This window comes from Rhinopithecus roxellana, chromosome 18 (assembly GCF_007565055.1).
Source record: "Rhinopithecus roxellana isolate Shanxi Qingling chromosome 18, ASM756505v1, whole genome shotgun sequence".
Taxonomy (NCBI): domain Eukaryota; kingdom Metazoa; phylum Chordata; class Mammalia; order Primates; family Cercopithecidae; genus Rhinopithecus; species Rhinopithecus roxellana.
Window position 1 is genome coordinate 71,211,334 of NC_044566.1, and position 24,941 is coordinate 71,236,274.

At 36.4% G+C, this 24,941-nt stretch overlaps 1 protein-coding gene across 4 annotated transcripts in view; it reads left to right on the forward strand.

The window, feature by feature from the left end:
• Window positions 1–24,941, forward strand: part of PAN3 (poly(A) specific ribonuclease subunit PAN3) — a 157,430-nt gene that overhangs the window by 127,408 nt on the left and 5,081 nt on the right. For 2 of the 4 annotated variants that reach the window (XM_030922461.1, XM_030922463.1), the window contains 9 exons: window positions 2,137–2,298; window positions 2,513–2,629; window positions 2,718–2,819; window positions 6,150–6,315; window positions 7,416–7,506; window positions 12,661–12,800; window positions 15,918–16,047; window positions 16,814–16,878; window positions 23,298–23,436. In XM_030922461.1, coding sequence (XP_030778321.1) covers window positions 2,137–2,298; window positions 2,513–2,629; window positions 2,718–2,819; window positions 6,150–6,315; window positions 7,416–7,506; window positions 12,661–12,800; window positions 15,918–16,047; window positions 16,814–16,878; window positions 23,298–23,436 — 1,112 coding nt within the window. The remainder of the gene's footprint in view (window positions 1–2,136; window positions 2,299–2,512; window positions 2,630–2,717; window positions 2,820–6,149; window positions 6,316–7,415; window positions 7,507–12,660; window positions 12,801–15,917; window positions 16,048–16,813; window positions 16,879–23,297; window positions 23,437–24,941) is intronic. The other 2 variants (XM_030922462.1, XR_004054774.1) reach the window with 2 other exon arrangements.

Below are 24,941 nucleotides of genomic sequence, written 5' to 3' on the forward strand. Positions count from 1 at the left end.
CTGGCGAACATGGCAAATCCCCATTTCTACTAAAAATACAAAAATTAGCCACGTGTGATGGCACCCACCTGTAATTCCAGCTACTCAGGAGGCTGAGGCACAAGACTCGCTTGAATCTGGGAGGTGGAGGTTGCAGTGAGATTGTGCCACTGCGCTCCATCCTGAGTGATGGAGTGAGACTGTCTACAAAAAAAAGACAGAAAGAAAAATGTAAAGTAGAAGTGGTTTTAAAGTTTAGTACATAGAACCAAATTGCTTTCCAAGGGATATCAGTTAAACACCATTGATTTGTAAGTTGTAATAATTTACTAGCAACCCCATAGCAAACGAGTGCCTAATATCCTTGGGAATTGCTCTGTTCTTTGTATTTTCATGGTGTATTAGCTCTCAAAGTATGATTCCTTAACCAGAGGCCTCATTTTCATTGACTTTTAGGAACTTGTTAGAATTGTAAGTTCTTGGATCCCACTTCAGATTGTATCGGAAACTCGGGGAATGGGGCCCAGCAAACTATGTTTTAACAAGGCTTTAGGTGATTGTGACAGGTGCTGACGTTTAAGAACCAGTGTCATCGCGAATTGTACTTCTTAAATGGGGACTTCACCTCTTACATGTTTTATAGAAATTTGTGTTCTTTATTTTTCTCTAGGCCTCTTGAGGGTAAGAACATATATTTCTTTAGTTTAGGTTCATTAGTACATAGTAGGTGCTCAGTATATTTTACCGATTTGAAATTAATCCTGTATTAAGTGCTCCTTAATAAATGAAATAGCTGGAAAGCAAAATTTATCATTTGACTTCCTTATGGACATTATAGTGTTCATTCAAATACAAACTAGGTAAATGCACAAAAGTAAAAGTTACAACTGTATTCACTTGTGTGTATTCTTCCGTTATATTGCTTTTATTTTATTTAATTAATTAATTTATTTATGAGATAAGGTCTTAAATGTTGCCCAGGCTGAATTCAACTCCTGGGTTCAAGTGATTCTGCTGCCTCAGCCTCCCAAGTAGCTAGGACTATAGTCACATGCCATGACACATGGCAGTATACTGCCTTTATTTAAGTAGAACATGCCACTTGATGACATTTTAATCATTCTACATTTGTTTTTCATTATGGCCCAAATGCCATGTAGAGATTATGATTATAGAATCAAAAAGTCCTGGGTTTGCATCCTACCTTTCTCTCTCAGCTATGCAATCCTTATTATCTTTATTTATGAAATAGGGAATTATACCTCATGGGATTGTTGTGAGAACTAAGAGATAATGAGCATAAAGTATTTGGCAGATGCAGAGGAAGGATCATTTTGAGGCTGTCTTCTGGAATTAGTTTTCTTAATATGGTTTCATCTGTGTTTCTTACCAGTCAGAGGTCAAAAATTATCAGTTGTTTTTGTTTGTAGGTTTTTTTTTTTTTAACAGACATAATGCCATGTTTTAAAAATAGTATTAAACATGTATATTATAAAACATTTGGCAAATACCAAATAACGTAAAGAAAAGAATAATAATCCTCCCTTTAAAAGGTTACCATTGTTGCCATCTGCTATATTTTCTTCTAGTTAGTTTACCATGGCTGTACTACATGTTGGGTTATCTTCCGTTCACTTAAAATATTGTGAGCATTCGGAAGTCGTTCAAGACAGTTAACAAAATTAAAGTATAGGTTGGTGATTATATTTGATTGTATATGATGGAAACATGATTATATTTGAATCATTAAAAAATACATGTCATTTTGATTATAAACCTGATAACATGTTTGTTCTAGAAAAATTTATCTCTAAGTGATAACTCAAATTGTTCATAAAAATTATTTCTGAGAAACAAATTTGTATTGTGCTATAAAAGGAAATGTTTTTGAATGCATGAACTTTAGTTGTTCTTTGGTTATTTTGTTATAATGCCTATTTTTGATACGGAAGCTAGTTTGTCTTATGGAATTGTTATGTTTATTCTGTAATACAAGAGCACATTGTGATATACAAGGCGTTTATAGTAAATATGATTTCTTCTATATTTTTGAGATTTATGAATGTCTGTATTTTCAAGTTGTCTTCTTATGAATTACTCTAGCAGTTCCTACTTATGAATGTCTGTATTTTCAAGTCTTCTTATGAATTACTCTAGCAGTTCCTACAGAGGTTGACAGCTACCATAGCCTATTTCCTCTAGAACCACTGCCACCTCCCAACCGGATACAGAAATCAAGTAATTTTGGGTATATTACATCTTGCTACAAAGCTGTAAATAGCAAAGATGATCTGCCATATTGCCTTCGGAGGATACATGGTAAGGGAGATAAGTTATCTTCTTTTATAATCATATCATTGGGGCTAAGATTATTCAAACCTTGAATATATTATTTAACATATGAATGGAAATTTTTTATTTGGAAATTAGTACCTCATGAGCAATGTATAATATGGCATTTTCTTTTCATTTCTGATAGAATATGAAGGAGATGTCAATTAGAGTTTACTGTAGTAGAAAAATTGTCTTTCAGGTTTTCGTCTTGTTAACACAAAGTGCATGGTGTTGGTCGACATGTGGAAGAAAATTCAACACTCAAATATCGTAACTTTGCGCGAAGTATTCACCACTAAAGCATTTGCCGAGCCCTGTGAGTAACTTGTAATTGGTCTTTTTGCTAGTGAGCTTCATTATTTGAAGCCAGCTTTCAGTAATCAGTGTTTGTGTTTTATTTTAAGCTCTTGTGTTTGCATATGATTTCCATGCTGGAGGAGAAACTATGATGAGCAGACACTTTAATGACCCTAATGCTGATGCCTATTTCACCAAGAGAAAGTGGGGTAAGAAAAAGATACAGGCAAACTATATTTTGACTAATGCTTTTGCTCTGTGGAAGAGTAGTTTTCTGCTTTAAAATATGTATAATTTTTCCCTGTAATCATTTAGTTTAAAGACTGTTGCATTTTGTATTAGTCCATTTTCATGCTCCTGATAAAGACATACCCGAGACGGGGCAATTTACAAAAGAAAAAGGTTTAATGAACTTACAGTTCTTTGTGACTGGGGAGGCCTCACAATCATGGCAGAAGGTGAAAGGCACATCTCACATGGCAGCAGACAAGAAAAGCAAATGAGAGCCAAGTGAAAGGGGTTTCCCCCTATAAAACCGTCAGATCTCATGAGACCTATTCCCTACCACAAGAACAGTATCGGGGAAACTGCCCCCATGATTCAGTTATCTCCCACCGGGTCCCTCCCACAACACCATGAGAATTATGGGAGTTACAATGCACGTTGAGATTTGGGTGACACAGCCAAACCATATCACATTTCAAAAATATGTCAAAGAAATAAGAGTTGATGGTCAAGAAGTTAGGAAATAATGTATTTTGCATATTGACTAAGATAAGATAGATTTTTGAAGACTCCCATGGATATCAGATATTTAAATAACTGGGAATGTGTTAAAATTGTTTTTCTCTTTAAAATGTTTTTCTTTTAAAATTATAATGCTCTCTTAATAAAGGTGTCTTGAAAAATTCAATAGTTTAGTTATTAGGAACAGTCTTTATGGCTTCCCCGCCTAAGTGCAACCGTTATGAATCTTTTAGTACATTTCTTTCCAGTCTTGCTTTGTTTTGTTTTCATCTCCTTTTGCATTGTTTTGTTTTTGTTTTAACATTTTATATCATATTACATCTTTTCTTTATTGTATTTCCCCTGTAGTTTTTATATTCTCTCAATATAATTTAATGATTCCTACTATGACTATATTGTTCTTTAGGTAATTATTTCCCTAAACAAATGCTTTTGTTTGAAGGTTGGATTCCATGTTACTTAATCTTAATCTAAGGTTTCAAAATAGAATTTTAAGTAACTTTTCCTTAAACATGAAATATTTTATTTTTTGCCCCTTTCTAATATATACTTAAAGAATTGTTTTATCATTGAGATTTTGCAAACAACCAGAATACTTGAATTCTAACAAATGTGTGTTAAAGGGTAAATGATTTCAGAGAAAAACAAATCCATTTTGAGATGTTCTATTCATTAATTTATGTATTTGGGGAAGGTCTCAGTCTCTGGGGGCAAGAAAGAAGCATCACATTATGCTTTTTAATCTTTTTAAGTTTTTCTTGACTTGAAAATTAAAGAGGAGGGGAGAAAGATTTGAGTCCATATTCTAGTATCTTTCAGATTGCAACTCTCTTTAAAGACTCTGATTATAGACAAAAATAGATTACTTCTGTTTACTTGTTACTTCACTTTTTGCATTCTGACAGTTGAAAAAAGAAAGTTGTGGTTACATGGCTGTTTCACATTTAACATAGAATGTGGTCATTTTTTTCCTTTTGCTATGTCATCTGTAGACACATGCATAATTTTGTGGAAGGGGATGTGGTACAACTTTTCTTATAGATGACTATAGTTGTTGCTCAAATTTATTTTGGTAGTAGCACCTGTGAAATGACTGTTGGCTTTAATTTATAACTGTGTTTCTCAACTTAAGCAGTATTGACATGTTGAGCTGGATAATAATTTTTGTGGGGGCTGTCTTGTGCATTTCAGAATGTTTATAGTGGCCTCTTCTTACTGAAGGGCCTGGTTCTGCCTACTGAATGCCAGTGGCAATCCGCCTCTGCCCCAGTTGTGGTGCCGGAAATATCTCCAGATGTTGCCAAATGCTGGAGTGGTTTCTTTTGAGACCCACTCTTTTATAGCATTCTTTTCCAGTCATTTTTTTTATCGTAATTATTCTGTTTTTGGTGTTCACTGATTAATATACTAATGTTTACGTTTTCATAGGAAATAGTCCTTTTTTCTAATATTTTAAAGTATTGTTTGAGTAGTCGTAACTTCCCTAACCATACCATACATGCATAAAAGCCTACCATTTTCTTACACTATGTAATTTATTATCTTAGCACAAATGAAAAAAATAGCAAAGTATAAGAAATATGTTAATTTAGAAAATGAGAAGAATAGCATACCATATGGAGGTGATACAAGATTCAGAATGAGTCTATATCAGTAAAACAACTAGAACAGAGTCTGGCAGACAGTAAGCACTATATATATATATATGTTTGCTGTAAAAACTTTGTTTCCTTATTACTACATTTATTAATAGTTTCATTTAAACGATTGATAGTCATTTTTAAGATTGTTTTGGCATTTGTTACCAGTGCCATTTTTTTGAACCTTCTTACACATATTTCCAAAGTGTATTATCTTCTGTCCAAATTGAGAGATAATTATTTTTGAATTTTGTATGTGCTGCTTACCGGAAATTTTATTCCAAGCCATAAGTACATATTTGTTATTTATTATAAGTACATAATTAACCACTTAATTATGTTGCTTTTTATAACTGGTTCACAAAAGGTTGTTTTACAACAATATGAATATAAGGTCGGCAGGGCGTAGTGGCTCATGCCTGCAATCCCAGCACTTAGGAAGGCTGAGAAATATGGATCATTTGAGCCCAGGAGTTGGAGATCAGCCTGGGCAACATAGCAAAACTGTCTCTACAAAGAAAAGAATGTAAGGACATATTCCTTGGAATAATTACAAAATCTTGATTAAATTTATGTGTCTCCTTTTCTACTGATTTACAATATATTAACAATGACCTAGAAAATATTATCAAAAACCACTTAATGAGTTGATAGAATACACCTTTGTGATAGAGGGGGCTGAGTGGTATAAGGAAAACAAACATTCAACATCAGTGATGGTAGAGACTTTTATTTTCATCAAGCCACACAAGGAACAGCTCTCACATGCCTAAATAATAATACAGGGTAGGATTAGCCAGCCACATTTTAAGTGGAATAACCTCTGCAGTTTCTGTTTTTATATTTATTTGGTTAACAATTAAATATAAATTCTTACTTTAAATAATTTTTATTCAATAATTATATGGTTACAGAAAAGAGCATTTCAGTGAGAGCCCTGTTGCTGGTAACAATATAAAAGTCATAATCTCAGACAGGAACCTTTGGGCAATAGATTAAACTTAAATTACACAGATACATACACACACATATATAAATTGACATGTTGTGCCATGAGTGTACATGAATTATCTTTGCTAATTTTGGTTTTAATATTTTAGTCTTTTAGTTGATTGCTTAAGATGTCATTTTTTGGATTTCTTTGCTGTATAGGTCAACATGATGGACCGTTGCCCAGGCAACATGCTGGATTATTGCCAGAATCTCTTATTTGGGCATATATTGTCCAACTAAGTTCTGCATTGCGTACCATTCATACAGCAGGTTTGGCATGTCGAGTTATGGATCCAACGAAGATTCTGATAACTGGCAAAACAAGGTACTAGCATTTTGAGTTTTGGTTTCTTTTATTGAGCATCTTACCTTTGACAACTTAGTAAACAAAACATGATTGTTTTAATTCTGCCTTTGCATATATTCCATCCAGAAGAACTTCTATGACTTTGAATTCATTTGTAAGCTTTTTTTTAAAAAAAATGTTGAATTCTGAATAAAATGCCTGGTTATTAACCAAAAATCTTGGGAAAGGTTAGTGAAGTATATGTGGTTAGGTTTAGGGGAATCTCAAAATAGTATCAGTACAACTTTTCTATGTAGCACCATGGTTCACAAATTCTAGCATGAATCAGAATCACCTGGAGGACTTATAAAACACAGCTTGCTGGGCCCTACCCCAAGAGTTTTTCATTCATAAGTCTGCACTGGGGCCTAAGAATTTGCATTTTTAACAAGTTTCTAGATGTTGCCGTTGCTGCTGTTGAGTCACATACTTTGAGAACAGCTAGTACAGTTATCAGTGTTGTCTTCACCTGAGTTTTGAGTTGCTGTAATTTTAAGATTGTCTTGGGCTGCATAGCATAGAGCTATATAGATCTGGTACCAAGTTATTTAAGTTCATATCCTGGCTTTGATAGTTACTATTGATATGCCGTTGAACAAGTTACTTCTTCAAATTGTGTTTCGACAACCTTATTAGACAAGTGTACTACTAACTCCATTCTGCTTATTTATGAGGTACCCCTCAAAAAGTTATTCAGAGATTTGAATGAGTCATGTAAAATGCTTAGAACAGTGTCTGGTACATCTTTTGCAAGTGTTAGAAAGCTAACTAGTTCTCTTTTATGAATAACTAATAAACAGCTTGGAATGGTGAAAAGGACACTGCCCTGTTAGTCAAGAGATGTGAGTTATAGTTCTGGCTTTGTCCGTTTCTGACTTTTACAGCTGTAGGTTTATCACTGAGCCTTAATTTTCCCATTTCCAAAATGGTGGTTGGTGGAGGTGGTGTGGGGTAGGTTGGAAGTTAAACTCAATTCTGAGATCTTTCCTAATATTTTGGGAAATGTTACTTTTCCATGAGTATGCAATTTTAAAAAAACTTATTTTAATTATTTTCTTTAAATTATCTGGTCCTTAAAGGTTGCGAGTAAATTGTGTTGGAGTTTTTGATGTTTTAACATTTGATAACAGTCAAAATAATAATCCATTGGCATTAATGGCCCAGTACCAGGTGAGTAAGAATTAACATGGATATTTACTTGTTTTCCTTTATTAAATACAAATTTTGTTCATTTTAAAGTATTTCCGTGTTTTAAGCCTAGATTTTAATTTATTTTGGAGTGGTCTCTGTGCAGACTTTGAACATGTATCTCCCCTCCCCTTCCTCTCTTTTCTTGTCTTCCTTTCTTTTCCCCTCTTTATTTCTTTCTCTCTCTTTTCCTTTCTTTTCTTTTGCTTCTGTCTTGCTGTGTCACCTGGGCTGGAGTGCAGTGGTGCAGTCAGCTCACTGCAGCTTTTGAACTGGACCCGAGCAATCCACTCACCTCAGCCTCCCGTGTAGCTGGGACTAGAGATGTGCTCTACTGTGCCTGGCTAAAATTTTTTTTATTTTTATTTTTTGTAGAGATAGAGGCTCACTATGTTGCCCAGGCTGGTATTTCTTAACCATTATGATGTATTTAGTGTAGAGCCCTTATAGGTTGGAATAAAGGGGAATTCATGACAATGTCAGAGACTCTTTTTTTTTTTTTTTGTTAGGCGGAGTTTCACTCTTGTTACCCAGGCTGGAGTGCAATGGCACGATCTCGGCTCACCACATCCTCTGCCTCCCAGGTTCAAGGATTCTCCTGCCTCAGCCTCCTGAGTAGCTGGGATTACAGGCATGCGCCACCATGCTATTTCTGTATTTTTAGTATATAGATGGAGTTTCTCCATGTTGGTGAGGCTGGTCTCGAACTCCCAACCTCAGGTGATCTGCCCACCTCGGCCTCCCAAAGTGCTGGGATTACAGGCACGAGCCACTGTGCCCGACCTCATGACAATGTCAGACTCTTAACTGTTCAAAATGAAAATGTATTTATGTGATTTAGGAAACGTGTCCTAAGCATAGATAGATTAAAACAGACTAGTCAAATGAATGGATTATATTAAATGACACCCTTCTTTTTCACTCCTTTAATTACATCTATTATTTTTACTTTTAGAACACTTGTCTGACTACCAGTCATAAAATTTTAGAAATGTTTTCAGAGGTTTGTTGTTGGATTGCCATTTTCTAAGTAATTTTTTAAATTTAGTCAGAACATATCACTCACTTCTTATACATTATTAGTATTTGATTATTGTCTGACTTCATTTTATTAGTGTTGATTTAGGCCTTGTGATGTTTCTTAGCTATTTTGCTGCTGCTTATTTCCTGATTTAAATGATAAAGTATTGAATAATAAGAACGTATTTCTTCAAGCATTAAGAACAGTTGCTTTAGGCCAGATGCGGTGGCTCACACCTGTAATCCCAGCGCTTTGGGAGACTGAGGTGGGCGGATCACTTGAGCTCAGGAGCTCGAGACCAGCCTGGCCAACATGGTGAAACCCCGTCTCTATTAAAATACAAAAATTAGCCAGGTTCGTGATGGCACACACCTGTAGTCCCAGCTGCTTGGAAGGCTAAGGCAGGAGAATCGCTTGAACCTGGGAGGCGGAGGTTGTAGTGAGCCAAGATCGTGCCACTGCACTCCTGCCTAGGTAACAGAGCGAGACTCCATCTCAGAGAAAGAATAGTTGCATTTGCCTTGATTACTCCGCAGGTAACAAAACTAAAGTAAATAGGTTATTCAGTTTGTATTGGAATGCTTCACATTAGGATAGGCAGCTGTGATTTTAAGACAATTTTAGTTCTTTGTGTATAAGAAGTTTTTGGGTTTTTTGAACATTTATTAACTTACAAAGGTTTGCTCTAAGGCATAATTTCTTAATTACATGGAGAAACACCTTATTGTTCTTCTCTTTTCAACTTATTTTGTTTAAAGTTTTAGAAGAAGATTTTAATTCACTGATAGAATTTTAGAACAAAAAGGATAAAATGAGAGGTAGAGTCTAATCACTGTTTAGTATTTCAGTTCATGCATAAATCTCTTTTTCTGGTAAACCACAGACAGTGCAGTCCCAAAGACTTGCAGGCACTCATTGCATTCAGTTGTTTGCAGACGTTTCACATCCTCCTTCCCCTCTGCTTGTGCCCATCTAACCTCAGCAGCAGCCAAGCTGTTCTGGTTGATAGCAACGTCTAGTGGGCAATACGGGGAGGAATGTGATTAGTTCTTTTTTTCCCCCAACAGCAGCATTGTGTTCTTCTGCCTGAGGGCATTTGCTGCCTCTTTCTTATCTGGAGATGTTGTTTCTTAGCTACTGTCATTCTTATCTTCTTATACTTAGTGCCTAACTAGTTGGCTCTGATTAATTTTTCTTTATGACCTTTATGCTTCCAAAAGTGACAGATTATTGACTTTTAAAATATTAGAGATTATATACACTTGGATATACATCCAAGCAGATAATATTAAATTTTTGAAGGAAAATTACACATTTTTAGAGCAGTACCATCATCTTCTAATGTAAGTATCTAGAAACCCCTGTCTGCATTAAAAACAAAAACAAAACTGCACATGCTCCTCATTCTTTTCTCAATAGGGTTCCTTTTCAGGTATGTTATGGGTTGTGTAGTTACCTTGAAAAACAAAACTTTTCGTAAGAAAAAAATCTCTTGAGTTCCAAACAACCAAGTTTATGTAAGCATTTAGGGTAACTTATTAATATTTGTAAGTCAGGATATGCCTTCATTCATAAAATCAGGCAACCTTCAATTAATTATCACCTCTTAATTTTTTTCAGCATTGAAGGATATATATCAGGCTTTCTGTTTTTGGGTATATATGTGTAGCTGATTTTTTAATATAGTTTATTATAGTAAGATATAGGAAAGAATTAAAGATAGTTCCAAAGGGGGAGTGTGATTTTACAGAGAAGAGATACATGAGGAGTGCATTGTTTCTTGTAGTATATTTTTCATAGTCTGTTTCAGACACGTGAATAGAGACTGACTTTGAGTAAAATGGACATAAGTAGAGCCATAGATAGAATCAGAAAAAGAAATCAAGAAGTCGAGAATCAGGAAGAAACTGAAAATCAGTTGGGGGGCAAATCTCCTGAATTCAACAAATGGGGGGAAAACCAGATGGAGGTAAGAAGCAAAATAACAAATGGAAAATTATTTAGCTGAGAAATAAGGAAAGGAGAGTTACTGAGTTTTATGGTGTGAAACTCTCTTAATTAAGATTTTATTAACTTCTTTTGTTTAAAAAAACTTCTAATTTAATCTGGACTGTGTCACATGTGTACTTTATTTCTAAAAGCGGATGTTCTCACCTTGAGTCCGCTTTAGAGAGGTGGTGAGATGTACTGAAAATCAGATGTTCTTATTTTTTAAACCCATCTGGTTCTTCAGCTCTCTTGGATCATTTTGGTTTTCTGTCTCGTAATAGAGAATGATGGAATATTCTGGGAGGGAGGCTTAATACAGCATCAGTTCAGGGTGGAACAAACTGAAAATTCTGCTGCTCGAAGAGTTGGAAGACTGGGTGTTGGTATCTGCTGCTGAAACACGTGATAAACAGCCACAGTCTTTGCTGTGCTTTGCTGGATACTTTGAATTGAATTGCCCATAGAAATTTATAGTTGGCATTTACATGCACTGATTTCTTTTGGCTGAGATTTCTATAATTTCATGAATATAACTTGGAATGTTTTACTTGATCTAAAGTGTGATTGAGAGGCGTTCTTTTTGGAGTTCATCACAGTGTCCTCCAGCGAACAGAAATGATGGCAACAGTAATAGTACTCCTTCCCATGCCAGCTTCCCTCCTGCCATTCTGGTCTCCTGACTCTTCCACCAGTGAAGTTTACAAAGTTTTCTGGCATGAATCTTTGGATCTTTTCTAATAGATTCAAAGTAGTTTGTCTACCTAATCAGTCTGTCTCCTTACCTCCTGTTCAGTGTCAGATTCACAAATGCTAGTTTTGGATAAATTTTTTAGTATGAACTTTTAAATGTTATTTTAGTAATGGAGTTTAATGTTAAAATTTACTCATTATTTGGGTAGGGTGTTGTTAAGGATAACCATATAATGCTAGAATTTCACTCATGATTGCCTTAAAGTTACAAATATTCCAACAAACCAGTGGTTCTCAATCCTGGCTGCATATCATTTGTGGAAGCTTAGAAAAATACCAATACCTAGATTTTGATTCCAGACTGATTATACCAAAATTGAGACGAGGGGATGGCTACTAGATGATTTTGGTTTTGTTTTTAAACTCCTCAAGTGATGATAATGTACAGCTAGGCTTGAAAATTCCTTATAATAAACTAACGCTCAGTAAATGAACATGTGTCTAATAATTTAGATGAGTTCTCAGATTTTAAAGATCTGCAAATAATTGCTTCAGGTGGTTTCATGTTAATTCTGAAGTACTCCATTCTCTAAGGCATGTAGTTGTTGATAGCTTCTTACAAATCAGGGCCACCTGGGATGACCATACTGTTTCCTGGAGTTATAATAGGTGATAAAGGACTTAATTCAGACAGCTGTCTTTTGAAAATCCTTTTAGAAGGAAAGCCTCATAATGGTAAATCTTGAGGGGGAGAGGTTTTAGGAAAGCAGCTGGTGGTTCCAGAGCTTAAAGATCTGTTATAGTGTGAGTAAAAATAGTCTATTTGGAAACAAAGATAGATGGGATGTCATTCATTGAGGTTTGCAGCATTTTTGATGTTCTAGAGAATTTGCTCTAAAATCTGGTTAATGCTAATGTTTGTAACAGGATAACTTTTCTTCAAATAATCCTTCACATTCACACTATATTCTGGGAGTTACAGAAAATGAGAAAAGTGTGTATCTTAAGTTATAGTGGTCGTAGCAAATCAAATGTATAGTACCCTTAAATTTGTTGTAATAGAGAAGAATATTAGCTCTATTTAAATAAGGAAAAGTTAGAAAGAAAAACTTTAAAAAATGGCAATTTGTAGTTGGCATGGGAATTGCTTAAAGTCTGTTAAATCGTGGACCTAGAACTACCTTCATCAGAATTACCTGGGTGCTTTAAAAATGTTGAGCTGTTTTCTGGACCCACCCAGCGAGAATATCTGGTGGAGAGGCTCAGAAGTCGTCTTTTTAATAAGCTCCAGGTAATTCTGAGGAGCACCGCTGTTTGAGAATCCTGCCTGCAGCTTATTTATAATGATGCTTTTTCCATTTAGGCAGTGGTGTCAGTGTATGAAATGAGTACCTATGAAATGAAAATTAAAAGTTATGTTTATTCTTTCATGTCAGCAAGCAGATCTGATATCATTAGGAAAAGTTGTGTTGGCTTTGGCTTGCAACTCTTTGGCAGGAATTCAGCGAGAGAATTTACAGAAAGCCATGGAACTGGTGACAATCAACTATTCCTCTGACCTGAAGAATCTGATTTTGTAAGTTTTAATATATGATAAATTGTATAGAATGATTATTTGCGATAAGACAGAGCTTTTTTTTTTGTTTTAAGTGATTGTTTTGGTTCCCACTATTTAAAATCAAACAAAACAGAAACTTTATTTCTTTATTTTTATTGCAAAATAAATATTTATTTGATAAATTGATAAACCAGTGTGTTTAAATTAGTTATTGATGTTTTAAACATTTGGTCAAAGGGTACCCAGTAGAAGTTTATTGGTATCCACTAGCTACATGTGACCTTTTACATTGATATTAATTGAAATTTAAAGTTTACTTCTTCAGTTACACTAGTCGCATTTCAAGAGCTCAGCAGCCACATGTAATTACTGGCTGACATAATTGGACAGCACAGACATAGAATATTTACCTCATCTTGGAGTTCTGTTGGATAGTGCTGCTCTAGAGAGTGTGAAAGCCATCATGAATAAGCCTCAGGTGCAATCCAGTCATGTACTCTGGCCAAAACACCCATTCAGGAAAGCATTTGTGTGGAGACCCCCATGCTTATACTCCATCCAGTGTCTTAAGATTCCAGATAATCCTTGAGTATGGAGTTGATATTAATTTGGCTTAAGAGAAACCCGTTGTGGACTACTGTCACCATAGAAGGACTTCTCCCTAAGATATAGCTACTACTGAGAGATCCCAGAGGGTGGGCAACCACAACCTTGATTACAGTTATGAGCTGTACTAGAGAAGAGGTGCTAATCAACAGTCTCTTTTAGCTTACAGCTGCCCCTTCTGATCTTTCTGTGTAGCCCTGGATGATCCAGTTTCTTTTTGGACCAGCCCTGGGGTATGAATTGGGGGATGGAGGGTGGGATTGCCCACCTGTTGTTTGTTACACTGGCATAAATGTCCTGCTTGTGACAGCACTAGAAGCCAGTGGTTGTCTGGATCCTATTCATAATCAAATTCAAATACGATGATTTATCTTTTCAATAAAAATACTTGTTTTATTTATGATCACAACAGTGATTCCTAGCCTTAGTTTGCAAATACCTAGGATGCCTCAAATAATTTCAGGTTATAATCTCTAAATTTTCCTTTTTAAAAAAGTGGGGATAGAGGACATAAAAATAATCAATTAGCCATATGTTAATAATTATTGAAACTGGGTGATGATACATGGAGATTCATTACATTACTATTCTAGTATTATAAATGTTTGAAATTTTCTTTAATAAAAAAAGGATAAACAAAAAGGCCATACTTTAATAATAACCACAAACTAAAATTGATGGAGTGATTAAACCATGTATCAGGCCCTTTCAAACTGCTTGATGGGAATTAATTTTTTTAATTCTCCCAATAACCCTATAAATTAGGTACCATTATTAGTCCCATTTTAGAGATACAAAACTGAGCCACAGAGATCAAATAACTTGCCAAAGTCACATAGCCTGTAGTAACATTAAATATGATTAGCAGGGTACAAATATGTCCATAATTACAGATGAATTGCTAAGATGTAGTTTATTCACATGGGTGTAACTATTCATTTATCCAAAAAAAGAATGACTACTATATGCCAAATACAGGATACTTTGAATGAGGTGAACAAAATTCCCGTCTCCTGGAGCTTATACCCTAATGGGAATAAAGAGTAAATAAACATAAAAGCCAGTGAGATATTTTCAGGTAGTGATAAGACCTATGAAGAAAATAAGAGAATTATAAGCAGAAGAGTGAAGGAGTAGGAGACTGCTTTCATGAGAAAGGGCAAGAATGGCTTACCTATAGAATAAGCGGCAATAGATGATTGAGAATCTTTGTGTTCTAACAGGGTAACCCTTGAAATATGTAGTATTTTCTTCCACTGTTCTAATGATAGAAGAAATTTAGCTGGTTCCTTCTGCTGTGTGTTACTGCATTTCTCAGAAATGAGTATGTCATGATACCTTGTAAATTAAGTTTTAGAGCAGAGGACAGCTTCTTAAAAAGTTAGGCTCATTCAATTTAGCAAAATTGAAAACCCAGTTTTAGTTTTGAAAATTAATCTTTGAAGAGCAACAGGAAAAGCTCCACACCCCTCACCCACCCCTTTTAGTCCTCTCAAAAAAGTTTCTAAAAAATCTTTCCTTTTTTGGCTGGGTGCGGTGGCTCATGCCTGTAGTCCCAGTGCTTTGGGAGGCCAAGGCAGGCAGATCATGAGGTCAAGAGATCGAGACCATCCTGGCCAACATGGTGAAACCCCGTCTCTACTAAAAATACAAAAATTAGCTGGGCTTGGTGGCGCGGGCCTGTAGTCCCAGCTACTCAGGAGGCTGAGGCAGGAGAATCGCTTGAACTTGGGAGGCAGATGTTGCAGTGAGCCGAGATCACGCTGCTGCACTCCAGCCTGGCAATAGAACAAGACTCTGTCACACACACACACACACACACACACACACACACACACACACACACACAAAACTTTTCTTTTTCTTAATTTATTTTTGTTTTTTGTTTGTTTCCTTTTTTTTTTTTTTTTTGAGATGGAGTTTCGCTTTGTTGCCCAGGCTGGAGTGCATTGGTGCCATCTCGGCTCACTGCAACCTCTGCCTCCCGGGTTAAACTGATTCTCCTGCCTCAGCCTCCTGAGTAGCTGGGACTACAGGCGCCTGCCGCTATGCCCAGCTAATTTTGTGTTTTTAGTAGAGACAGGGTTTCGCCATGTTGGCCAGGCTAGTCTTAAACTCCTGACCTCAAGTGATCTACCTGCCTTGGCCTCCCAAAGTGCTGGGATTACAAGTGTGAACCACTGCACCTGACCTGTAACACTCTTTTCATCTAGCACTTTTGTAAAGGAGGGTTTGAGAATAGAAATGGGTAAGTGAAACCCTACTTCACTTTTCTTTCTCATTTCCATAGTAGTGAAAATGTAGAGAAGAGACATGTTTACTGTTTCTCCATTGGCTCTTACAATTTTCCAGAGGAATGAAATGTAATATTTAAGCTTTAAGAATGAGCTTGACTTGCATGAATTAAAATGTTTTCAAAATTTTATGTGCTAAGATGATGGCCGCTGAAACAGTTATGTGTTTGTGGGTTATCTTGTTTTTTAAATTGCGTGTTGGACATTCAAGTAATTCCTCTTTTATCTTGGGTAGGTATTTGTTGACTGACCAAAACAGGATGCGAAGTGTAAATGACATCATGCCCATGATTGGTGCTCGATTTTATACTCAATTGGATGCTGCTCAAATGAGAAATGATGTCATAGAGGAAGACCTTGCAAAGGTAAAGAGTGTAACTTTTTTGTTGTTCTTTTTTTTGAGACAGAGTCTTGCTTTGTCACCCAGGCTGGAGTGCAGTGGTGCTATTTCGGCTCACTGCAACCTCCACCTCCCGGGTTCAAGTGATTCTCCTGCCTCAGCCTCCCAAGTAGCTGGGATTACAGGTGCACACCACCACACCCAGCTAATGTTTGTATTTTTTGTAGAGGCAGGGTTTCACCATGTTGACCAGGCTGGTCTCCAGCTCCTGAGCTCAAGTGATCCGCCTGCCTCAGCCTCCCAAAGTGCTGGGATTACAGGCGTGAGCCACCGCGCCTGGCCAGTAAAGAGTGTAATTAAAAGAATGTACACTCAACTTGCATCTGTGTATATAAATATACACAAAATAATCATTGTACTCAATATAATGCCTTATTTGCTAAGATTGCAGATATTTTTGTCGGCTCTGAATGTGTGGTATTTTAATTTCTTATGTCCTCTGGACACTGTTCTTTTCATTCATGGCTTAGCTACAGTCATGTGACAAAAATCTTGGTTTTTCATGTGAGTTACTTTTCCAATTCCTATGGACAGTACCATAATCTTCTTGAGTACCATTATGAAATGCAATGGACATATTGTTTGTTTAAAAGTATAACCAAAAGGTGGGGGTGTTAGGATTTATCGTTTAAAGGTAATATTGGTACAGGTTACCAGTTTTTGAAAATTTTGGCTTTTATGTTCAGTTATCTGGAACATTAACATTTTTCTCTTTTTAAAATGTTTTATAGGAGGTTCAAAATGGAAGACTGTTTAGGCTCCTAGCAAAATTGGGAACAATCAATGAGAGGCCGGAGTAAGGATTTACAGTATTTTACAATATATTTTTAATCAAGAGCACTATTTTGCATAATAAGAATAAGTATGCCTGGTTTTATTTGGGAAGAGAGAAAATTCTTACGTGAAGTGACCTTAAGGTTGTGTTAGCTGTTAAGGTGCTATTTTTGCAACAGCCTAGGTGTGGCTGTCCTTATGAATTTTACACACATGTATACTTACAGAAAATATGCTGCATTAGAAATCTCTTGTGGTTTGCACGTGAGGGCACATTTTATGACTAATACTACCTCTACCCTATCTTCATTTTGAGGAAGAAGTTTCATATCAGTTTACCCTGGTCAGTTTAAATACTTGAGAAATGTCTAATTTTTGCATGCCTCTCACCTTCTATTAAAGTACACTTTTTTTTTTTTTTTTTTTTTTTTTTTGAGACAGAGTCTCCCTCTGTCGCCAGGCTGGAGTGCAATGGCACAATCTCGGCTGACTGCAACCTCTGCCTCCCGCGTTCAAGCGATTCTTCTGCCTCAGCCTCCCGAGTAGCTGGGACTACAGGTGCACGCCACCATACCCAGCTAAGTTTTGTATTTTTAGTAGAGATGGGGTTTCCCCATGTTGATCAGGATGGTCTTGAACTCCTGACCTCAGGTAATCCACCCACCTTGGCCTCCCAAAGTGCTGGGATTACAGGCGTGAGTCCCACGCTTGGCCTGAAGTACACTTTTTTTAGCCATCGTATCAGTGGCATTGGAAAGGCATTACCTTTTACACTATTTGTCACTTAGTTCCACCTCATTTGTAAGTTAATGTTAACCATATATACATAAGCAGAGTTGATGTTTGTATTACATAACTGTCAAAGACAGGTAGAATAGAATTTGCAATTATTATGACTGTAGTGTAAGTTACATTTCAGGAATGTTTGATTTGTTAATAGAGATAGGTGAGAGATAAATACTACTACTTGAGGGATTTTTTTTTAAAACCATGAAATTGAAGTCCATTTGCTTTTCTTCTAAGTCAAAAGACTCATTTAATGTTTTCCCTAATAATTTTTCTAAATGAAGAGAACATAATACATGTTAAACCATTTTTAATAAACTCTTTTGGCTGTTTCTTCTAGCGTTTATCTCTTTACTTTAAAGTGTTATGTTTATAGTTCTATTCTTGATTTCTCCCCCAATCTATAATTCAGGTAATGACTCATCCTCTTCCCTACACATGTGCACATGTGCACACACACACACACACATGCACACGAGTTGAATTCTGTATTTAGTGTTACAAAACACCTTTCCATATGGTCAAAAATAGATAATGTATCAGTTCCTTTTTTTCCCTCCCACCTAGAGAACTGGCTGTAGATCTTCCACCCTTCCTGTTCCTATCTGGGCTGGTTGCGCTTTAGGCCTGCACATGCTTACACTTTCGAACTAGAACTTCCCTTCGCTATTATCTGGGAATTCTCATTATCTCTCTGTGTTGGATACCCTGGTTTCTTGCTTTTTTTCTTTATTTTTTTATTTTTTTTGGACTTTGTGGAGCATGTCTTTGTAGCTTCCTGAAAAAGGTGAGTTTAGTCTTGCAAATTTGAAAATGGCATTATTCTACTTTCACACATTATTGATACTGTGAGTGCATATAAAATTCTAGATTGTCCTCAGGAAATGTTATCCTTTTTTTTTTTTTGAGAGGAAATCTCTCTGTATCCCCCAGGCTGGAGTGCAATGGGGCGATCTCGGCTCTCTGCAACCTCCGCCTCCCAGGTTCAAGCGATTCTCCTGCCTGAGCTTCCTGTGTAGCTGGGATTACAGGCGCACACCACGATGCCCAGCTAATTTTTGTATTTTTGGTAGAGACGGGGTTTCACCGTGTTGTCCAGGCTGGTCTTGAACTTCTGACCTCAGGTGATCCACCTGCGTCTGCCTCCCAAAGTGCTAGGATTACAGGCATGAGCCACTGCGTCCAGCCAGAAAATTATTCTTATTAATTAAATTTTTAAAATAGATTGTCTATGAATAAAGTAAAAAGTAGGAAAAGTTTGCAGTGAAAACTGTAGAAGTCTCTCTTTCATACCTGACATCCCCAATATCTATTCCCAGTTGCCCCCATCTGTCTATATTTTTAGTTTCTTCTGTATTATTCCAGAGTTACAAATACAACTATATATTCTTATCCCCTCCCTCTTTAAAGATATAAAAATTGTAAACCATATACAGTATATTTTGTCATAACTGTGTATTTTAGAAATCTTTATATATGTTTAGTATATGCCAAGCACTATTCAAAATAGTTTACAAATAGGACCTAACTTATTCCTCATAACAACCCTGTGATGGAGTTACCATTGCTATTCCTATTTAACAGAGTAACTGCAGCATAGAGAGGTGAAATAACTTAAACGAAGATTGCATAATTAATAAGTATATGATCCAGGACTCTAGTCTAGACAGTATGGTTCCAGAGTGTGTGCTCCTATCCACTGTGCTGTGTGTCTCCTCACACTTTATGGCCTGATAGTAGTATATCCTGCGGATATATTATAGTATATTTCCCCAGTTCCTTATGGGTGGGCATTTGGGCTGTTTTCAGCCCTTTGCTAGGGTGGGCGATACTGTAGGGACTAACTTGTGCATACTTAATCTTATATATATGTACATATGGGCCAATTGTGATTGCTAGGTCAGTCGGTACGTCACAATAATTTCGTAACTATTGGAGAATAGTTTACCTGTGTGTAATTCATGAGACTGCCTCACCAAAATACTCTTTTCAAACCCTTAGATTGTAGTCAACCTTGTAGGTGAGAAATTGAATTTAAATGCAGTTTTATGTTCTATTTACTCTTAACGAGCATGTTTGAGTATCTCTTTTGTGCTATTGATCCATTCTTCTGTCCTGTTCAATTCGTATCCTTTGCCCATCTTTATTTTCAGTTGGATTGTTTGTCTTTCTTATTGATATATAAGAGCTAAAGAGATTCACTCTTTTTGTGATTTTTTTTTAACTGCTCATTTCCCACCCTTGGAGACATTTGTGTATGTACTGTAATTGACCAAATTTATTATATGCTTCTGGATTTTGAATCATAGTTAGAAAGCCTCTTTCTACTCGAAGATGACGAGGGAACTATTTCATGTTTTTTTCCAGAACATTTGTGGTTTCATTTCTTCATATTAAAAATGTTTTATGTAGTTAGAAATTATATCAGGCGTAAGGTGTAAGTCCATCTCCCCTTGTCGCCAAGACTACCTAGTAGTCCAAAAGCTATTTATTGAATAGTTGAACAATCTAGCTTTTCCCCACTGGTTTGAAGCCACGCCTCTCCCATACTATTTTAATTCAATCATGAAATTGAATTTTGAAATCTAGCAGTATTGTTTCCTATCTCCATTTATTGGGCACCACTTTGTTATTTTCCTAATACTATTTGATTTTCTGTACAAATTCTAGAATCAGCTTCTTTAGTTAAAAAAAAAAAAAAAACCAATAAACCTGATGGTTTCTTAATAGGGAAGATAGCCTGTTTGTCATGTTTAAACTCTGGGAACATTTGTGGTTTTAGATGTTGAGTCATCTTATCCAAGATCATGGTATGTCATTCTAGTTGTTGATGTCTACTTTTGTATTCTTCAGTAGTATTTAAGTTGTTTTTTATATAGTTATAGCATACTGAGTGTGTGTTCTTAGGTATTTCATCTTGTTGCTATTATAAATGAGAAAATTTCCCCCATTGTGTCTTCTTGTTGTTTGTGTATATGAGAATTCTTGATTTCTTTAAATTTTATGCTCTAATACCTTACTGTTTGGGTCGTTTTCAGTAGATTCTCTTCGAGTTTCCCAGGTGTTTAATTATATCATCTGCAAATAATGATAGCTTCCTTCCCAGTTTCTATACTTCTAATTTCTCTTGAGTGATTGTGTTAGTGGGTACTTTCGGTACATAGATAAATAATAGTGATGATAGTTCAGAATTTGAAGCATTGTTCCTTTTAACTTCCAGGCAGATTCAAAGCCATTTTCTTTATAAATCTTTTCTTTCCTCCTTTTGGTGTTTTTTTTTGTTTTTTGTTTTTTGTTTGTGACTGATGTTCAGAAATTCACAGTGATGTTCCTTGGTGTGGGTTTTGAGTCATAATGATGGATTAACAGGTGTGAACCCATTTAATCTTGGAAACTTAACGTCCTTCAGTCCTGGGACATGGTCTTCATTGTTTCTTTAATAACTTCTTTTCCTGGAATTCTCATCGCTCAGATGTTAGACCTTTGCAATTGATTTTCAAATATTCTCTTCTATTTTATATCTCTAATTTCTTTTGTCCTACTTTCTGGGCAGTTATCTCAATTATATTTTTCTAAAATTAAAGGTTTTTTTCTAATTCTTTGAATTTTTAAATTTCTGCTATCATATTTTTATTTTCCAAGAACAATTCTGTTTTCTGAATATTTGTCTTGTACCATCTAATTCTTGTTTTTCTGAGGCCATCAATTAATAGATTTTTACTGGTGGTTGGTGTTTGTCTTAGTTTTAAGTTTTGTTCTGTTTTCCCTACAGTATCTCATAGGAATCAAGAGTTTGCTTTATTTTGTTTTGTTTTGTTTTGTTTCCTCCTCAAAAGATTTCTGATACTTAGCTGCCTGTTCGTATTAAAAATAAGGTCCTAAAAAGCCAATGGGAAGCCTGTGTGAGTGCAGGGATTATAGAATGTTGAACCTTTCTGTATGATAAAGCAGTGTGATGTTGTTATACATGATTTTTGGTTTGTGTTTGGTAGACTCTCAAGTATTGTCATTTGTCTTGGACAGGTCAGCATCCCCTGAAAAGAATCTTCCAACCTCTGCTGTCTGTGATATAAGCCTGACAAGCCAGGTTTGGGAACCACACAGAGGGAAAGCATTTGTTCAATAGGGTGTCATCCAGCACTCCTCAGCTCTTCACCTTCTGGTTTGCTTGGCATCCCTGAGGCTCGAGCTTCTCTCATTCACCCTTTTTAGAAAGTAAAACCTCCAGATTTTTGCCAGACAGAGGTGGGGGTGGGGTTAAGAGATGGGTTATCTGTTTGCTGTTTATAGAACCTTTTCTCAATTCTCCTATTTTCATCCTTAGTCCAAACTTGCACTTTTAGTAGTCCTTTGTGGCTTCAGTTTCTGAGCTATGCCAGTGTGGGTGGCTTGCTTCCTGTGGGCACCCTCTTCCCACATCCCCTGTAGAATTAGGGTTCAGTTTTGTCAGGTCTACTAAGTCATCCCACTTACCTATCTGCCTCTGCATTCCAGATGTTCATGATTATCTCTTGTTCACTGTTGTTGCTTTTTCTGATCCCTTTGTCCTTGTGTTTATATCCTTTTTTAGACATTTACTGTCAATTTGATGGGCTGTTGAAAGGGAGCAGAGATAAATGGGTATTTAGTCTTCATTTTAATTGGAAGTCCTTGGAGTGACCTTTGCAAAACATATATATATGATTGTGCTAAAACCATATGGTGAGCTTCTCCTCTGGTTCTTAGAATAAAGACCCAGTTTTAAAACATGACCTAAGCTGTGTAGTCTGATCCCTACCTACTTCTCATCCTGGTCTGGAATCTGCCTTTTACTTAATTTTCTGTCCTCATGCCCCATTCTTTGTTCTTGTCTTCACTCTGTCGCTTTCCTTGCCCTCACTCTGTCTTCTTCTTTTTGGCTCTTTTCTCCCCCAACCCATTCAGACACATGACCTTCCTTAAGTTTCTTCAGTGCTCCATGCAAATACCTATCTCTGACGAAGGAGCATCCCTCTTCTGGGAAGGGCAGCCGCTACTTCCTCTGGAAAACCTTCCTTGTCCCGCTAGAAGAACTCATGTTTCTGTTTTTATGTCATATCCCTTTTAGGAGCATTATGTAAATATGCAGTTACAGCTTTCTTTGATTATTTGAATAACGTCTGTTTCCTATTAGACTGTAAATTCCTAAGGTCACTGAAAACTCACAGTGGTCATCTGCTTCTTTACAGCTTGCTTTCACGTGGAATGGTAGGAAACTGATATTTACTTCCTTTTTGTTTGCTAAACATTTTTCTATTTTATACATATTGGTGAAGTAGAAGGTGTATCTGACCTCTCTGTATTCTGTAACCTACAGAGTGGGAGGAAGAAAAGAAGATTTAAGACATTTTTATCTTTTTCATTTTATCTAATAGTGGGGGCTGAAATAAAGAGGTCGTATAAAATAGGAATGCGTAAGGGATAATTTCCCCCTGACAGTTGCTAACTGAAAACTGGAATTCATCTACTTACTAGTTCAGTCAGATTGTTTTTTAAAAACACTGTACCAGACTCCCTCCCAATTTTTTATTTATTGGGAAAAAAATAAAATTAAACTGGTTTGGAGTCTAAAAAATAGACATATGGCCACAGAGCATACAGCATGAGTTACTGAGGTAAAATGTTAATTTCCCCCAGGTTTCAGAAGGATCCAACTTGGTCAGAGACCGGGGACCGTTATCTGTTGAAACTCTTTAGGGATCATCTTTTTCATCAGGTGACAGAAGCGGGTGCTCCCTGGATTGACCTCAGTCATATCATTTCTTGTCTTAACAAGGTAATTTGTATTTAGATTTTTAAGATCATAATTCTGCCTATAATGTGTATAGAGTTGTATCTTCTACAAATACTAGGGGACATAAGAAATCAGGATGTACTCTTACAGTAGCCTGTAAGACATTTTATTAATAACACTTTTTACAGCGGGAGGATTTTTTAAATAACCTGCATGAATAATTTTTTTGGGCGATGGAAGACAGAGTCTTGCTGCTCTGTTGCCCAGGCTGGAGTGCAGTGGCATGATCTTGGCTCACTGCACCCTCCGCCTCCCGGGGTCAAGCAATTCTCCTGCCTGAGCCTCTCAAGTTGCTGGGATTACAGGCACCCATCACCACGCGCAGCTAATCTTTGTATTTTTAGTACAGACAAGGTTTCGCCATGTTGGCTACGCTGGTCACGAACTCCTGACTTCAAGTGATCTGCCTGCCTCAGCCTCCCAAAGTGGTAGGATTACAGGTGTGAGCCACTGCGCCTGGCCTTCATGAATCATTTTAGAATGTTTTATTGTGGATCTTTTTATTATGATAAAGTGTTACAAAATGACTGCTTCCCTCCTTTATGCAATGTTTTGTTTACATGTGGTTTTGTTATGCCACATAAAACAATGAGTAGTAAAAACCAAAAAAATAAATTTATGTTTATTTTTTAAAAATTGAACCCCTTCTGAATCATTATGAGTTATGTTGGGTGTTATCAAATTATTTATTATTAACTATAGGTATTATAATCAAGTAGTAAATGATAAAAGCACAATACTAGTGACATTAGTTACTAGCAGGTTCAGCTGTTATAAATGGTGAATTTGATGATTAGATGAATTAAGTAGATTAAAAAATAGATCATAAATTTATTTGAGAGGTGAGGTGAGCTTTTTTTTTTTTTTTTTTTTTTTGGAGATAGGGTTTTGCTCTGTCACCCAGACTATAGTGCAGTGGCAATTATGGCTCACTGCAGCCTTGACTCCCCAGGGCTGCAGTGATCCTCCCTCCTGCCTCAGTCTCCTGAATAGCTGGGACCACAGGCACATGCCACCACACCCAGCTAATTTTTGTCCTTTTGGTAGATACAGATTTCACCATGTAGACTGGTCCCAAACTCCTGAGATCAAGCAATCCACCCACCCGCAAAGTGCTGGGATAATAGCGGTGAGCCACCATGGCCAGCAGCATTGTGTTTTAGCAAAGGTTGAGAAAGACAAAAATTACAGAGAAAAGAAAGAAGACATTTTCCTTATGAATTACTTGGCATTATGAAGTTTAGAACTGGTCTCCAGGAGTAAATGTAGTCTCTGTATAGATTTATGTATAAACCAGGAGCTGGCAAGCCATGGCCTGCAGGCCAAATCCATTCTATGGGCCTATTTTTTTATAGCCTGAGAGCCTTGAATAGTTTTACATTTTTAAAGAGTTGTAAAATAAACAGTAAGCCAAACCTAAAACGTTTACTGTCTGACCCTTTATAAAAACATTTACTGACTCTTGTCTAAACTTTCCTAAATTATAA